The 19491-nt window shown below is 48.6% G+C and overlaps 1 protein-coding gene across 1 annotated transcript in view; it reads left to right on the forward strand.

The window, feature by feature from the left end:
- LOC146866022 (transmembrane channel-like protein 2-B) overlaps positions 1-19491 on the forward strand; it is a 704484-nt gene that overhangs the window by 167526 nt on the left and 517467 nt on the right. Inside the window, exon 5 of the mRNA XM_085633032.1 lies at positions 5862-5952. Within this exon, the coding sequence (XP_085489158.1) occupies positions 5862-5952 (91 nt within the window). The remainder of the gene's footprint in view (positions 1-5861; positions 5953-19491) is intronic.

Here is a 19491-nt window from a genome sequence, read left to right on the forward strand (position 1 = left end):
CTACTGGCAACCGCCAGTAGATAATATATATATATATATATATATATATATATATATATATATATATATATGTATTCACTTAAAAAACCATAGGTTTCACACATGTTACAGTTAGTAGGACATTTCACTCGTGAAAAACGAATGAAATTCCCCCGTTATAGTTAGTGCAGGCAACTATAACTCACGCGACCGCAATCCTCTGCTGATGACGTCAGATATTACATCACTGTATTTAGACACTTATTTACCCATGTCTTCTTCCATTAATTTATAGCTATACCTATATTACAAATATTTTTTTTCAGAAAAACACATATGTCATCAGTGATGTAATATCTGACGTCATCAGCAGAGGATTGCGGTCGCGTGAGTTATAGTTGCCTGCACTAACTATAACGGGGGAATTTCATTGGTTTTTCACAAGTGAAATGTCCTACTAACTATAACATGTGTGAAACCTATGGTTTTTTAAGTGAATTTGCAAGGTTTTTTAAATGCTAATTCCTAACTATAACGTGTGTGAAACCTATGGTTTTTTCAGTGAATTTGTACGGTTTTTTAAATGCTAAGTTATGTTTTTTTTTTTTTTTGCCGTGCGCGCACGGTACGCGTAGTCGCGGAATCGTTACGCGAAGTCCGCGGAATTTTTCCGTTTACACCGTGTGCGTACGCTACGCGCATTCCGCGATTTTTAGAAAAAAAATTACAATTAATTTTTGCCCTTGGGGGTCCTTCTGGGACCCCCTGACAAAGGCTAGGGGGTCAGGAACTGTCCACCCTGCCCCCTTTTCACGTTCTCCACATTTGTTTTTCACCCCCTCAGACTGCGAGAGACAAAATGGCGGCCGACACTTCCTGGTTTCGACCGATTCGAATGTTTACTAAGATCTAACAACCAATCAGAATCGCGCTCGTGCACGGCGGCGTGCGCGTACGGTAAGCTTACGGTACGCGCTTGGAGCGCGCCTATAGATATATATATTGATTTAAATGCTATTTTCTCAGGAAATACTGAACAGATTTACACGAGACCTTCAAAAGGCACATCCCTGACCTGAGGGCTACCTCTCTGCCAAATTTCAAGTAATTCTGTTCAGCCGTTCGGGCTGTAGCTCGGACTAAAGGTCCTATGGAAAAATGCATGGGGAAAATGCGTTTTAGGACCCCCCTTTTTTCTCAGCCCCCGCTTGACGAATCCCCCCTAGACTTTCAGGGAAGGAGCGGAGCGGAGCGCCCCACCTATTTTGAGAATTTCGCGAGGATTCGTCAATCGGCGCCAAAGTTATTCCAAATAGAATGTTGCGCATTTCCTATGGAAACACGGTCCTAACTATAACTATCTACTGGCGACCGCCAGTAGATAATATATGTATATATGTATATATATACTAAAAAAAAACAATCATACCATAAATTTTATATAGGCAATTGAGGAAGAAAATATTAATGTGGACAATAAATAAATTGTGAAAGATGGAAAAATCCCCTAAAAGCATGGAAAAATACTATAAACATTAAAATACATTTAAAAATAAAAATTAATTTAGTATAACAAATAAAGCACTTAATGCAAAAAAATCAATTTAACCAATATTCCCAAAAACTATTGTGGGGTCATTACGATGGCGATCCGCCCGCAAAAATCCACCGCCCGCATGCTTTTCCCCCTGCCACATTATGATGGCAGGGGGGACCCCGGCGGACAGGAAGACCGTTCACCGTTTTTTCGCCAATAGGCAATCCGCCCGGGCGGAAAAGCCCAGGAATATGGTGGCGGTGCCTTATTATCATCGTGGCGGTGAACTGCCTTTCCATGGCGGAGATTACGCCTTGGAAAGGCAGGTGGTTTTGACTTTGGGGGCCCATTGCGGGCCCCCAGGGTGTTCGGAGGGTGGCGGTGCACAAGGGGTACCTATGGTACCCCCCTGCATTGTCATGGACATGGTGGCAGGCACCTCGCGGTGCCTGTCACCTTGTGCATGACAATGCACACAGTGCATTCCCAGCATTGTGGCAGGCGGTGCTGTGAGCACCGCCCACCACAATGCTGGGAATGGAGGATGCCACCACCACGGTGGCAGTGGCATCCTAATTGCAGGTGCGGGACAGCCGCACCATTGGCGGCCGGTCCCAGCACCGCTAAGGTGGCGGATGGACTAAAGTCCGCCCACCATCCTAATGGGCCCCTTGGCATCTAAGAATATTAAATGCAATATTCACACTTTAGTTTATGCAACTGAAAAAAACAATTGGATTGAGGCACATTATAATTATAAATTAGCATTTAAAAAACCTATGAAATTCATTGAAAAAAAACATAGGTTCACATTAATTAACATTATATATGTGTGTGTGTGTATATATATATATATATATATTCACTGAAAAAACCATAGGTTTCACACATGTTATAGTTAGCTGGAAATTTTACTGATAAAAAACCAATGAAATTCCCCCGTTATAGTTACTGTAGGCAACTATAACTCAAGCGACCGCAATCCTCTGCTGATGCTAATACTGTATTTAGACACTTATTTGCCCATGTCTTCTTCCATTAAATTTTAGCTATACATATATTACAATTTTTTTTTTTTCATAAAGACACATATGTCATCAGCAGAGGATTACGGTCGCGTGAGTTATAGTTGCCTACAGTAACTATAACGGGGGAATTTCATTGGTTTTTTATCAGTAAAATTTCCAGCTAACTATAACATGTGTGAAACCTATGGTTTTTTCAGTGAATTAGCAAGGTTTTTTAAATTCTAATTCCTAACTATAACGTGTGTGAAACCTATGGTTTTTTCAGTGAATTTGTACGGTTTTTTAAATGCTAAGTTACTTTACGCCATTCGTGGCGTGCGCACCCACTTAACGCAGTTCGTTCCGTGCGCGCACGGTGCGCACGCGGTGCGCTTCGCGCACCGCGCACCCACTTTACGCAGTTAGTGCCGTACACGCAAGGTGGGCACGTTACGCACCGTGCGCACATGGAGGACATATTATGCGCTTCCTTGTGATAGGTAATCTGTTAAATTTAATTTGTAAGTGATGACAATAATATGCCATGCACAGAGAGTGTGTTTTTTTAAAAATATTTTTTAGCGTAAGCGCACGGTACGCGTACGGTAAGCGTAATCGGCGAAATTTTCAAAAAATAAAAATTTACCGTTTTTGGCCTTGGGGGATCTTTGAGGACTCAACTAACATGGCTATGTGCATGGGCGCTGTCTAAACAGCCCCTTTATATGTTTTTTGCCTTTGTTTACAGCCCCTCCCTCACAGTGCGAGAGAGAAAATGGCGGCCGCCGCTTCCTGGTTTCGACCGATTCGAATGTTTACTTAGATGTAACAGCCAATCAGAATCGCGCTCGCGCACGTCACCGTACGCGTACGGTAAGCATACCGTAAGCGCACCGTAAGCTGGCTCAGATATATATATTGATTTAAAGGCTATTTTCTCAGAATCTACTGAACAGATTTACACCAAACCAACAAAAGGCACTTCCTTGACCTGAGGACTACCTCTCTGCCAAATTTCAAGTAATTCTGTTCAGCCGTTCGGGCTGTAGCTGTGTCTAAAGGTCCTATGGAAAAATGCATGGGAAAAACACGTTTTGGGACCCCCCTTTTATCTCAGCCCCCGCTTGACGAATCCCCCCGAGACTTTCAGGGTAGGAGCGGAGCGTAGCGCCCCACCTATTCTGAAAAATTTGTGAGGATTCGTCAACCGGCGCCAAAGTTATTCAAAATAGAATGTTGAGGATTTCCTATGGAAACGTGGTCCTAACTATAACTACCTACTGGCGACCGCCAGTAGGTAATATATATATATATATATATATATATATATATATATATATATATATATATATATATATATATATATATATATATATGCATTTAAACAAAAAACTATTAAATCACATAATTACCATTCAATTAAAAAAATAGAATTCTCAATCAATATATCATTTTTATCAACTATTAAATAATTAACTACCCACCCTGTACCTCTTCTACCCTGACAGGTCTGTACATAAAATGTAACAAAAAAAAGAACTATTCCATATCTTCCATGTTTAAAATAAATAACATAATCAGAGGATGTGGCCTAACTGCTAGGGCAGTTGACCTCAAACCTGGAGAGCCGAGTTCACGCCTCGGCAGCAACGCTCAGCATCCTGTGTTTCTGGGCCAATCACTTTATCTCCCTATGCCTAGCAAAAATAAATAAGTGATTGTGTCCTTGTGTAACACAACCGGTGCTCATGTAAAGTGCTCTGATACCTTTGGGTCAAGTTTGCGCTATATAAAACTCCGTAAAAAAAAAAGAAAACAATATTGAATTGTTAATTAATTATTACATAGTTAACTTCCCACCCTAAACCCCTACAAACCTAACATCTTGAAACTAAAATAAAATAAAAATAAATACTTATTCCACAATTTACATTTTTAAAATCAAATTGAATAATTAATTTACAAATAATAACTAATAGTTAATTAATTATTCTGTAATTAACTTAACACCCTATACCCCTACAAACCCCGGATCCCGCAACCAAAATATAACTAAAAAAAATTAGTACTCCATATCGTACATAATTAAAAAGTGAATGATTAATAGATTGTTACTAAGTGATTACTTGATTAACTCCCCATACTTTATTACTACAAACCAAGCAGCCTGCAACTACAATATAGGTAAAATAAGTATTACGTAAATGAGATCATAATACAAATCAAATAAATGATTAATTAACAATAATTTATTACATTTTAATTAATTAACTTCCACTCTATACCCGTACAAACCTAACATCCTGCAAATAATATATAATGAAAATAAATCAGTAATACATGAATTACATGATAGATATCAATCATATAGGTAAATAAAATGCATACAATTATTCTTAGCTGTTTCTTACCTAATTAACTACACAGCCTATACCCCCTAAAATCCCAGCTACAACACTATAAATTACCTTTACAAACAAATACAAAATTCTAAATCACTTAAAATTACAGACTATATTTTAAAAACAATTGATATACACAATAGTAAGACATATAATTAATATATCAGCTAAAACGCATTAAAATGATAAAACAATATTTTTAACAACTATATCAGTGAGAACTATATTAAAACATCTATATTATTTACAACAATGTTACTTACCTCATAATATGATATTCTTGTCAATGATATTTCTGCATCACAATATTTGTGTCACAAAATGCAATTTCCGATATTTTTTTCTCCTGATAATTTTTAACCACTATTTTGTCCAAACACCACCCAAAATAACCATTCCCTTCTGATTGTTGCTCAGGTGCATAGATTCATGACCTTTATGGAGTTTTTCTGCAGCTCATGTGACCTAGCAGTATCAAGCTTGAGATCATCCAAAAATCCATATCTTCATACACCGGACGGCATTGTTTCGGATTTAGGTTTATTGATGATGGTACTTCTGTGTTAGGAGTTCTGTAGTAGGGCTCATGGGTGATGATATTAGTTGGTCATGGGCACAAAAATGGCTTCTGTTCCAGGATAGGTCAACTGACACATTATGCATATTATGAAAATGTTAAAATTTGATAGAAGGTATTTGCCTATGTCTGACTGACTTCAACTGACATACCTGTTCTAATTATGACATAGCATGTTGACGTACAAAATGAGAGGCTCCTGCTGTGGTTAAAATGTTTTCTGTGTTTTTTCTTGGAGTTTGGTCTGCAATTATTAAATAAATATATGTAAAATATAGGTAAAAAGCTCAATGGTAGAGTTGCCCAAATATAAGTTAAATGTATATAAATTTCATGTAAATTATCACTTTTGTCACTAGGGAAGCACAAGACTTTGTGGAAAAATTTGAAGGTGCTTTAGGAAAGGGAAAAGGAAGAAAGTTTTATGCCTACAAAGTAATGATGACGAAGGTACGTAAGCAACAATATGCCACATCTAAATATGTTTTGATGCATTTTTCAGTCCATACATAGATTGATTTGTGATAAAAAAAAGTTCTGTTAATGTTATAAATTGAAAACATGGTGGGCATTGTCCATATAAACAACTTTGTTTAGAATATGAACCAACTAAACCACCTATGAGAGTAGTTACAGTTTCGGAAATATATAGTGAGTTGCTTTAATTTTCCCAAGATGATCATGTCACTCTATGGCATGCTCTGAGGTAGAGGTTGGTTAAAACAATATCTAATTAGATGGAGGCCACTAAAGTATTTGTACTTATTTTCAGAATTCCGAATGTTACCATCCATGTTACATTTGCTAGCTCTATTAAAGCTCAAGAAGTGGATGAGTCGGCATGTATTAGTTTCCCAGTCCAAGATCAGAATCCAGTAATGGCATCCTTATCCAATGCTGACTTGCATCAGGCCCCCAAGGTTGGGGTACCTGGGGCCATTACCTGGCTTCAGGAGGAGGGCCACACACTGTGGTTGTTGACAACGGACAATCGGATATTATCTTTTGATCTGCCAGTCCTGCAGTTCTCCTGCAGCGCTAGATATCTATAGCTTTTGAACCCAAATTTCTTGAACACTGCAGAACAGATTTACACCTAAACAGAAAAAGCAAACTTTCTGGGTACAGATCTATCTTTCTGCCAAATTAGGTGACATTTGATTTTTTTATAGCATTTCCTATGAGATATTTCTTTTTTGAAAATATGGTTTGCCATACAGCCTCCCCGTTTCTCATTCCCTGCTTAATAGATCACCGCAAACCTTTCCAGATAGGAGCTGAGTTGTATGATTTATTTTTTAAGTTTTTCAAGATTTGCCAAACGGTGCCAAAGATTTTGTAAAACAAAAGAATGAACAGACTCTCCCTAAGGACACTCTGACCTAAGCATAACTATATAGTGATGGTCACCACTGTTTAGTTATAGCTAGGGCAGGGTTTCCCATGGAAATACATTTTTTGTTTTTTAATAACTTCGGCCAACTCGGCTCCTTCATGAAATGTTTCGAAGTGGTCTGTCAGCAGGGGCCAAGAAAAAACCCGGTCCCCAAAACACATTTTTCCCATGCAATTTCCCGTAGCAAAATTGAGCAGCTCTATAGCCAAAATTGAACAGAACGGAGATACAGAAAATTTGGCAGTAAACTAGATCTTTACTCAGAAAGTGTGCTTTTTGTGATGTGGTATACATCCGTTAAGTAGTTTTGGAGAAATTAAGGTTCAAGATGTATGTACATAAAACAACACTGTACCACTGTGTAACTGACGCAGAGTGCCGTAGAACTGCAAGGGCAAAACACATGATCTGGCTGCAACATGATGAGAAAGTTGCATCTGCCATTGCATGACTTGGGACTTGTGTTGTAGAAAACAAATAAAAATAATGAATAAATGGGATGAATAAGGGAAGCATGATTTCCAGGACCTTGTGACGGCCCCAGAAAAACACCTGCTTTTTTCCTCTCTCCATGTGTGCTGCATTCTGCTGCACACATAGAATGAGAAAAACGCCTCTATGGAATGTTTTTGTGCAGGAAGGTGCCCCTTTCTGCACAAAAATATTCCTGCCAACAATGCTGACACCCCTACACAATGTTGCAGAGGTACCGGCGTTGGTGCCAAATTGTGCACCGGCGCAGGCAAAAAGAACGCATCTTGTATGTGCGGTGCATTTCTGCTCTTTCAAATAGGCGTAGGGTGGAGCAGCAAAAAGACTTGCATTGCTGCCCTATGCCAATGCCATATGCCAATGGTTTTTAAATGAGACCCTAAGTGAAAAGTGTTGCCGTATTTATTGGACGGTGCATCATGTTGCATGGAATGACAGATACGTCAGGAATCCTGACGTATCTGTCGGTGCAAAACCCACGCATTGCTGGAGTCATGTTGTAAGCATGACACAACTCAAGCAATGCATTGGGGGAAACTATTCCCATTGCACTGCATCTCCCTTATGCCTGCTGTGAGGCAGGCAAAAGCTTGTGACACATTAGCGTCCTAGAAGTGGTGTTGTGAAATCTGATAGATTTCACTGCCCCACTTCTACAAGGCTTTTTGCAGGAAACACCCACCCTGCATACATTATACCTGACGCAGGTATAATGTAGAGCAGGGCTTTACAAAGATGCTTCACTTTGTAAATAGGGGCAACGTGGTGCATTTTTTACGCTGTCAGTGCGTCACAAAAAGGTACGCAATGGCTGGTAAACAAGCGTCGCAAGCATTCATAAATAAGGCATTTAGGCTTTAGTGTATTATTCATACATTAATCATAACTATGAATGACGAATGTATGATTGATATAAGAAGTACTAGATAACAAATGATCTATACCTCAAGGAATAGATGCTTAATAGGGCTGTTGAGTTTCCTTCTTGAGTGTCCAAGGAAAGGGCAAATCCTTCCAGTAGCCATGGAGCCACTCTACACAGAATATGTAACAAACATAATGATTCACTCCGGGAATATAAAGTTATCACAAATAAAAAGAAAACATCATTCATAATTTAACACCAATGAATATATACAGATTTAAATAGTAAGCCACCAACAGTAAAGGATGCAAAAAAGAATAAACAAATCAGTACAAATTTACTTTATAGAGAGACAAGGAACTATTGTGAAGACACAGGTGCCGATCACAATCCGGTAAAAACCGGGTACGAACCGTCGGACGGAGCATATTCTCCGTCCGACGCGTACCCGGTCGTCAATTTCTACAAACAAGGAATTACGATTCGCACGGGTACACCATGACCGTACGATTCGTAAAAAAGTCCGACCGAACAAAAAAACAACTACCAATGCGATCCGGGAAAGTGCCGACCTGACGTCGGGACGCTCGCAGCCAGCCATTCACGACCCAGGAATCACGATTCGCACCGACGTCACCCCGCACGGTGAATATTTTGCGGCAGCCAAAAACTGCCGGGAAATCAGGACGACGCGAACAAGGACCACCAGTACGCGACGGACAGACGACGACGCGAACAAGGAGGACCAGTACGTGACGGACACACAGGACGACGCCACCAAGGAGGACCCGTACGCGACAGGACGACGCGATTGGAGTACCAGTACGCGACGGACAGACATGGACCCGAACCTACGAGTCATCCCTGCCCTCATAGCAGTCCACCTGCTCTACAGGCACCGACGCAGACGCCGCAGAAGGTCAGAATAACTAAGGGAGGGGGGAAAGTGGGGTGGGGTGGGGGTGGCACGACCAGGGCAGACCACAAAACAACCACATAAGTCACACATGGCCTGGACATACCTGACTCCCATGCCCTGGTCACCACGAGGGGGTGGGGGTGTGTCCTGATAAGCCAGCGACCGCCACAACGGAAGTCCGTCACCACGCGAACCGGCAACACAACCAGACAGGTACGTCCCGTACCCACGCCTCAAGAGCGTGGGTACGAGTCGTACCACGCCCACACACACGTCACCCCAACAATGGCGGGACGGATCGTACCCACGTGGCAAAGGCCTGGGTACGGCCCGCACAAGCATCACATAGCGTGGGGACGGATATGTACGGACCCTACCCCCACCCGCGTATGCATGGAGCGTACCCCCACCCCAACAGTGTAAGTACGACTCGAACCCTCACCCGCGGACGTACGGACCGTACCCCCCATGCCAACAGTGGAAGTACGACCCGTACCCCCACCCGCGTATGCATGGAGCGTACCCCCCATGCCAACAGTGTAAGTACGACCCGTACCCCCACCCGCGTATGCATGGAGCGTACCCCCATGCCAACAGTGTAAGTACGACCCGTACCCCCACCCGCGTATGCATGGAGCGTACCCCCCACCCCAACAGTGTAAGTACGACTCGAACCCTCACCCGCGTATGCATGGAGCGTGCCCCCCACCCCAACAGTGTAAGTACGACTCGAACCCTCACCCGCGGACGTACGGACCATACCCCCACCCCCACCAGTGTAAGTACGAGCCGTACCCCCACCCGCGTATGCAAGGAGCGTACCCCCCACCCCAACAGTGTAAGTACGACTCGAACCCTCACCCGCGGACGTACGGACCGTACCCCCACCCCCACCAGTGTAAATACGACCCGTACCCCCACCCGCGTATGCAAGGAGCGTACCCCCCACCCCAACAGTGTAAGTACGACTCGAACCCTCACCCGCGGACGTACGGACCGTACCCCCACCCCCACCAGTGTAAGTACGACCCGTACCCCCACCCGCGTATGCATGGAGCGTACCCCCCATGCCAACAGTGTAAGTACGACACGAACCCTCACCCGCATATGCATGGAGCGTACCCCCCACCCCAACAGTGTAAGTACGACCCGTACCCTCACCTCGAATGCATGGAGCGCACCCACACCGTGTATGTCCCAAGCGTACATATCCAGAAATTGGAGGTGTGTGTGCAGAGTCCTCCCAGCAGTGCCCAGAGACAGGAGGGTGTGTGCAGAGTCCTCCCAGCAGTGCCCTGAGACAGGAGGGGTGGGTGCAGAGTCCTCCCAGCAGTGTCCAGACCCAGGAGGGGTGTGTGCAGAGTCCCCCCAGCAGTGTCCAGACCCAGGAGGGGTGTGTGCAGAGTCCTCCCAGCAGTGCCCAGAGACAGGAGGGGTGGGTGTGGAGTCCTCCCAGCAGTGCCCTGAGACAGGAGGGGTGGGTGCAGAGTCCTCCCAGCAGTGCCCTGAGACAGGAGGGGTGGGTGTGGAGTCCTCCCAGCAGTGCCCTGAGACAGGAGGGGTGGGTGCAGGGTCCTCCCAGCAGTGCCCTGAGACAGGAGGGGTGGGTGTGGAGTCCTCCCAGCAGTGCCCTGAGACAGGAGGGGTGGGTGCAGAGTCCTCCCAGCAGTGCCCTGAGACAGGAGGGGTGGGTGTGGAGTCCTCCCAGCAGTGTCCAGACCCAGGAGGGGTGTGTGCAGAGTCCTCCCAGCAGTGCCCTGAGACAGGAGGGGTGGGTGCAGAGTCCTCCCAGCAGTGTCCAGACCCAGGAGGGGTGTGTGCAGAGTCCTCCCAGCAGTGCCCTGAGACAGGAGGGGTGGGTGCAGAGTCCTCCCAGCAGTGTCCAGACCCAGGAGGGGTGTGTGCAGAGTCCTCCCAGCAGTGCCCTGAGACAGGAGGGGTGGGTGTGGAGTCCTCCCAGCAGTGCCCTGAGACAGGAGGGGTGGGTGCCCATCACTCCCAGCAGTGCCCTGATACAGGAGGGGTGTAACACATGTGTGTGAGGCCAGAATTATCCACATGCATACTGGCTACAAGGGAACATGTCCCCATGAACTCATGTCAACAGACTCCACACACAAGTACAGTGATCACCAAGGATGCCACGATTGTCGCAGGTGGAGACATGGCCCTGCATGCATGGCCAAAGTAGAAGGGCTCCGTCACACACACAGCTCATGTAGACACAGCTCTGCGCTAAACATTGGGAACACCCTGCAGGGAAGAAAGCTGGGTACACAGAGGAAGGAATACACCCTGGGACAAGTGCACCATGCAGTAACTGCTTACATGAACAAAGAAAGTTAGCCAACACCTTGTGATGGCACACAGATCACAGGGTCCCACCAATGAGCAGTACACTACTACACATCCCACACACCCAAACCCTTACACACCACCCAAAACCATGTAGCAGCCCCACCAACACCAATACCAGCATAGCAGTAGTGTGATAATGAAAACAAAATTAAGCTTTATTCAGCATGAGCACAATGTCCGTGGATCGCAGGCAGTTCAATCTTCACAAAGCCCATAGGGCAGTCAATGATTCTCAGCTGGATGGGGGACACAGTGGGATGCGTGTCCCCTACATTGCCTGCACAGTCAAATGGCATCGTCTTCCACACTGGTGAGGGCATCAGGGGGGGTGGAAGCAACAGGCACCGCAGGGACATCAGGGCAAAGGGGAGGCGTTGTGGGTGCAGGGATGGAGGACTCCACCACAGGGGGTGGGTCAGTGCCAAAGGCGGAGGCCAGGATGGCACTACACACCTTTGCAAGGTCCTCCAGGGAGTCCCCTGCACCCGAAGGGACCTCAGGCCCCAAGGAGGGGGGGGGTCAGAGGGATGGGTCGCAGCGCCACCGGGGGAGGGTGGAGACAGGGGGGGAGACTCAACCACCCTGACCGGGGACCTCCTTGACCGCTTGCGTGGTGGTGTAACTGTGGGGCTCAGGGACAGAGCGGCCATGAAGGTGTCCTTGGGGGAGATGTGGCCAGGAGAGCTGAGGGGAGGGGATTTGGAGGGAGTGGACTGGGTGGAATGCGGACTCCCACTATGGCTGCGTGTCACACGTTTGCCCCCCGACCCAGTGGGTGTGCCTACCTCACCCTGTGTGTGCGTGTCAGGAGGAGTGCGGTGGACCTTCCCTGCTGGTGTGGTGCCCGTGTCTGTTGATGTGGGTGCATGCCGACGTCTGGGTGTACGTGTGACAGGCATGGGAGTGGGAAGTGTGGATGGGGCAGGGGTAGGTGGGGGGAGGTCGCGCTGCAGGAGACCCACTGCTGCAGTCAGTGTGGAGTCGATGGACCTCAGCAAGTTGCGTTGGTCAGCCTGCGATGAATGAATGCCCTCCAAGAAAGCCTCGATGTTGGTGAGGGTTTTGCCGTGGGCATGGAGGACATTAAGGATCGCAGCCTGACCAACTTGCAGTTGCCGCTGGATGTCCACAGACTCTGCATTGGCGGCAGCAGTGGAGACAGGGGCAGGGGGTGCGGTGCCTGGCAGGAAGGAGACATGCTGTGACCGGGCACGCTGGGAAGGGACACGAGCAAGTGGGAGGCGGCTGGTGGAAACTGAGGGGGCGGTGCGAGGTGTTGTTCCGCTGTCAGCTGCTGGTGCAGCCTCCGCCCACTCGAAGACATCGTCCCCGGACCTGTCAGCTTCGTAGTCTGATGTGCCAGTCGACAGGTCCTCGGCCACACTCTCCTCCGCCTCTGTACCACTCGATGTGCCAGACCCGATGTCACGGCTGGCACTGGTGCTCGGTCCCTCCGCCTGGTCTGTGTCCATGTCTCCCTCTGTGTCCCCCGACGATGCTGTGGGCAGGGTGGAGAGACAGAAATAATCAGACATCTGTACACATCTGTCACATGAGTCCAATCCACATAGGTAACATTGCATGGCCTGAAAAGGAAGATCCCTAACATCTACTGAACAGGGTACCGATGTAGGGCATGAAACACACAGTTGGTTGAGCCACCATGCCACTGAAATACCATGGAGAGCATGAGACAATAGCTAAACACAGGAAAAGGAGTCTGACATAGCACCCAGGCCCTGGGGACAATCCAGCACTGCATCTGCACCACACAGCGTTGGCGAAAATACCGATGACCAGGGACCATATCCATGAACTTGAGACACATGCTGCATAGGTAATGCTGAAAACATGCACAACATGACTCTGTCACTGCACATTGCGTGTGTGTCCAGACACATCACACACTGCCCAGACCCAGCAAGTGGTAATCAGGATTTAACACATAGGCATTGCCCGCCCCAACAAGACCCTACACAAGGCAAATTGTTGAGACACAGGTGGCACCAACATCTCATAGTCTGGGTGATACACACAGGGGCAGGCAAAAAGCGAGATTGAATGCCAAACAGCCAAGGTGCGCCTGTACAAATAATGTGGTACCAGTGCCCATCCTCAGATGAGTATAGCAAGACACACAGGCACTGGCAACTGTGAGTATGAAGAAGGACAATCAGGTCAGGCTGCACAGTGGACACCTGTACAAAATAGCACGTCTATATACATGGTGACAGGGGACAATGGCAGAGAGCACAACTTACGCTGTAGACACTGACAGTGGCCACGTTTATGATGACACATACACCACTGAGGAAAAGGTGCCCCAGGGGACAGTAGTGGGCACGCAACTACATGCTACTGAATGGTAATGACTGCAACACACGTCACCATCCCTGCACTATGTGTATCGCACACTCATGCACATCATGTCACAGGCCACTACATGGGACATGCGCGCTGTAAGGCATGACACATGAGAGACCAACTCCCATGTCTGGAGTCAGCATCAGTGCCAACTGATATGGAACCCACATGCAGTGAACTTGACAGTGCACAGGCAATGTCCCACAACCTGTTACACACCACCCCCACACATGATGCTACAGACATTGTTCCCGTGGACAAAGCGCCAGCCTACATTACCCTGTGGAGGAGTGACTACACACAGACCAGGGAACACATTGCAAGGAGGGGAAGGGTGGCAGGGGCACAGCGCTATACTGGGGCAAACAGGATCTGCACAGCACCTTTAAACCCTGCCAGTGAATTCATGCTACTGTGCCCTTACAAATGCCGGTGACACACAACAAACACACATGTACCTACCCCCTTCCGGCTGCTGCATCGCCTGTAAGCGCCTCTCCAGGTCTGGAAAGACCACCGGCAGCACACGCCTGTGGAGGTGGCTCAGACGGCGGCGGCCGTGGTTCTTGTGGCTCTCAGGTGAGTCCCCCAGCAGGAGCCGTGCAATCCTCCGCGTCCAGCACCGGATATCCTGCCAGCGTTTCCTCACCTGGGGCAGGCTCCGCCTCCGACCATCCACACGCCTCACGGCACTGACGGCGGTCAGCCAGATCTGCTCCTTGGCAGTGGCGCCCACCTGTGAGGTAGAACAAGTGACACCACATCAATACACCAGCCACATGTCACAGAGAGACATATGGGTACAAATTAGCTGGTTACAACAAGGCATGTCATGCAGCCAACGCATTGCACCTTTGTCATAGGGACATCATCCCCTGTTGAGGGGAAAAAGCACTACGTGCCACAGTGGGTACACAGGTGGAATGATGGCAATGTCACAATCAATGATCAAGGCTCACACTGTGCATCACACCCACCCCTCCTGTCTCAGGGCACTGCTGTTAGTGATAGGCACACACCCCTCCTGTCTCAGGGCACTGCTGGGAGCACACTGTACCCACCCCTCCTGTCTCAGGGCACTGCTGGGAGCACACTGTACCCACCCCTCCTGTCTCAGGGCACTGCTGGGAGCACACTGTACCCACCCCTCCTGTCTCAGGGCACTGCTGGGAGCACTCTGTACCCACCCCTCCTGTCTCAGGGCACTGCTGTTAGTGATAGGCACACACCCCTCCTGTCTCAGGGCACTGCTGGGAGCACACTGTACCCACCCCTCCTGTCTCAGGGCACTGCTGGGAGCACTCTGTACCCACCCCTCCTGTCTCAGGGCACTGCTGTGAGTGATAGGCCCCCACCCCTCCTGTCTCAGGGCACTGCTGGGAGACATCAGGCACTCCCCCCCTGGGACCCCCCCGACAGTACATGGCATGTGTGTTACACCTGGACGCAATGGCAGAAGTCACAGTCACAACATAGGGACAGTCTGTGGCAGTGGCCTATGCACTCACCTGATACCCTGGTCGCCCATACAGCATGGGGTACTGTGGGAGGATCACATCCAGCAGAGCCATGTTCTCCTCCAGGGTGAATGGCTGTGTCCTCTCCACAGCCCTTGACATGGTTCCAGGGAATCAGTAGCAGCAGCTGGGTCGACGAATGCAAAGATGTGCAGGCAAGTGCTCCCTCATGGGACCTGGCTGCCTTATATGTGCCCTTCTGCCCAGTCTCATGCACAGGAGTACAGAGAGATTGGTCACTCACATTTGCATCCTATGTTTCCACCAATCCCTACAAACCTAGCAGTCTGTGTGTTCTCTATCGGTTTCATTCTCCTGCATGATGTCAGCCCCACAAACACATTGCAACAAAGTAGACAAATTCCAACTGACTTCTGCTGTGCACCTTCCAGAACAATTTCGAATTTTGAACTTGGTCTCCATGACAACCAGCATGCATGTAGGCCTTAATACTTGTCCCCTATGTAATTTGGAGCATCACACACAGGTACGGTGCGTGTGGGGGCCCTAGGGCACCCCAAATGCATGGCAACGGCCCGTACATGCATGCCTACCCTCTCCATCACTATGGGTCTGCACGCGTATGCGTACCCGTAGTGGTACGGACCGTACACTCGCATCTACGCTCTCTATCACTATGGGTCTGCACGCGTATGCGTACCCGTAGTGGTACGGACCGTACACTCACATTTACGCTCTCCATCACTATGGGTCTGCATGCGTATGCGTACCCGTAGTGGTACGGACCGTACACTCGCATCTACGCTCTCCATCAATATGGGTCTGCACGCGTATGCGTACTCGTAGTGACAGTGAGCGTAGATGCGAGTGTACGGTCCGTACCACTACGGGTACGCATACGCGTGCAGACCCATAGTGATAGTGAGCGTAAATGCGAGTGTACGGTCCGTACCACTACGGGTACGCATACGCGTGCAGACCCATAGTGATAGTGAGCGTAGATGCGAGTGTACGGTCCGTAACACTACGGGTACGCATACGCGTGCAGACCCATAGTGATAGGGCCGTACACTCGCATCTACGCTCTCTATCACTATGGGTCTGCACGCGTATGCGTACCCGTAGTGGTACGGACCGTACACTCACATTTACGCTCTCCATCACTATGGGTCTGCACGCGTATGCGTACCCGTAGTGACACGGACCGTACACTCGCATCTACGCTCGCCATCACGATGGGTACACATACGGCAGCACTCCCACAGTGATTTGGGAACATGCACAGGCCCTCTCAGCAGCAGTACGGCGGATTTTACACATCACTGTGGTGATAGGCGACACACATGTAGGAATAGGGCGGACATACTTGTCCATGGATGGACATACTTGTCCAGGAATGGACATCAAGGCATCGTCTGTGCATTACCACATGTGTGGGGCACAGGTGTCACAGGCTGTGATGTGGAACATGCCTCCTGAGTGGAGAAGGCACCAGATGTATGATGAGATGTGTACATGTGTACTGTGTGAGGGTGCAATGTGTGCCAGGCATGCCCTTGACTCCTTTGACATGTGTGCATGTGGGACTGCGCACTTGGGGTGAGCGTCACTGGCATGGCACCGACACCAACACACGGAAGTGTCCCATGATGCCAGGTACAGGGGTCATGACACATGACTTATCACTACCCACAGTGCACAATGTGACTATGCCATATATGTGTCCGGGATTTACATCAGGTTGATGTTGTAGCACCCTCAAAAGCTGCAGCCGTTGCAGCAACCAACATGTGGCTGTGTGTAGATTGTCATTGCACACTGTTCCCAACACCATGCCACATGTGTTCTCGGATGTGAGGTGCACATGTATGCAAGGGACACGGAGTAGCGTGACAAGGCCATGTCAGCAAACTCACAAGGAATGTGTGGTGAGTCATGACATGTGCACCTTCATGGCAAGGTGTGTGGGCTGGACTAGTGTAATGTCATGTGACCTGTGGCTCAAGTGTTCCGCTGCCAGTCTCTGCAATCGGCATCACACTTCTGCTGATGTGTGGGTGTATGTCACTCCTGTCTTGCGTCGGGCAGTGCACTTGCACTGGGACACAGCTATTTCCATGGCGTGGCATGGGGAGGTTCTCAATCACCGTGTGTAGCTGGGTCTTGGAAGGAGTGTCACCTTGCATCCATACGTGTCCTGGGCATGTAGCACATGCCTGACTCCCTATGTGGCATGTGTGTATTGCCAGATTTACATGTGCTCAGTAGACATGAGTTGTTCTCGTAGTGCACTCACTCTTCCTTGTCACTTCCAAATTACTGCAGAGCGCCTCCTGTTGCCCGAAGAATTCCAGACTTGGCCACCATGCAGGAGAATGACAGGATCCGGCTCTACCGCTTCACCCAACCGTTGATTCTGGAGCTGACGGCGAGACTGGCACCACACCTGCAACCGCAGCACAGGTATCCTACGGCACTGACACCCCAGCTGAAGGTAATGGCTGCCCTACATTTCCTTGCCACGGGTACCTTCCAAAATACCATAGCTCATGTTGGTGGCATGTCCCAGAGCATGTTCAGCGGTGTGCTGCATGATTTCTTGGAGGCCATGTTGATTCACCTGGATGACTTCATCAAGTTCCCAACCCCTGAACAGATGACTGAGGTCAAGCGTGGTTTCTATGCCATGGGAGGGATGCCCCATGTCATTGGGTCCATAGATGGGACACATGTAGGTTTGGTACCACCACACGCACGGGAGGTGGCGTAATGTAATGTAATGTAAAAGTTACTTCTATAGCGCTGCTACCACTCCAGGGAGTATCTTGGCGCTCACCCAACTCAGATGTACGAGAAGGGGGGGGGCGTACCGCAATCGGAAGCACTACCACTCCATCAATGCCCTTGTGGTCTGTCCAACATGGTGATTTCACATGTCTGTGCTCGTTTCCCAGGATCAGCACACGATGCCTACATCATGAGGCGTAGCGGGATGCCTGATATGATGATGCAGCTGCGCAACGAACGAGCATGTGTTGTTGGTGGGTACAGTCTGTCTGTCCTGTATTCTGTTTGGCCGAGCAGCACTACCGCTTCGCCAGTTCTAACGATATCCATGTGCTTTCCATTTAGGGGACGCTGGCTATCCCAACATGCCTTGGCTGCTGACACCTCTCCGCAACCCCATCACGCCGGCCCAGCTCCGCTACAACACCGCCCATGGCCGGACAAGGCGAGTGATAGAGAGGACGTTTGGCATGCTGAAGAGCCGATTCCGGTGCCTCCACAAGACCGGCGGCGCACTCCCATATGCCCCGGCAAAGGTTTGCAAGATCTTCATGGTCTGCTGCATGCTGCACAACATGGCAGTTGAAAGAGCTGTGCCACTCATCCTGAATCAACATGACGAGGACCATCCACCCGTGGAGGACGAAGGGCTTGGCAATGGGGCTAGTGATGTGGAGGATGTGGAGCCGCAAGAGGACATCCGGACTCGGCTCATACGCGACTTCTTTGCTTAGTGGTGAGTACCAGTGTCTGAGTGTGCACGCCTTGGTCCCCGTGTGGCATGTGTTGTGATGTGTGTGTCCACCTGCATGTATGGCACGTGAGTCAGAGGTGTGTGTGGGTGTGTCACTGGAGTGATGGTGGCAGTGATGGTAGTATTTCCCCAGTCATAATTGTGACCTAGCATGTTGTCATCCATACATGTGTCGAGTCAATGCACATGCAAGTGGCTGTGCTTTTTGTGGCTGACTTCTTGTGTGTCTCTCTTCCCCAGGTACCTGCGCATGCCATCTGCTGGTTGCATTGTTGTGGCACTGCTATTCCTCATGGACATGGCATCGTGGGCTGACTCAGCGTTACAGGCACGGACACGTTTGGAAGTCTCCATGGGGTAAGGGATGCATCTGGGGTGTATTGGGTGTGGCAGTTGTTCACGATGTGTGCACACTGCCCAGGTCGGGGTTTGGTTCCTCTGCAGTCATGTGGCATCCCCATGGGACACGACATGCAGCTGGGTACACCAGAATAGATGGGCTGCCTGGTTGTCAGTCATCAGTGATGGGATGGTGGATTGTGATGATGGCATCAATGTGTGTGACACTGCCCTCGG

The sequence above is a fragment of the Triturus cristatus genome, chromosome 2_1 (assembly GCF_964204655.1).
Source record: "Triturus cristatus chromosome 2_1, aTriCri1.1, whole genome shotgun sequence".
In the NCBI taxonomy this organism is placed as follows: domain Eukaryota; kingdom Metazoa; phylum Chordata; class Amphibia; order Caudata; family Salamandridae; genus Triturus; species Triturus cristatus.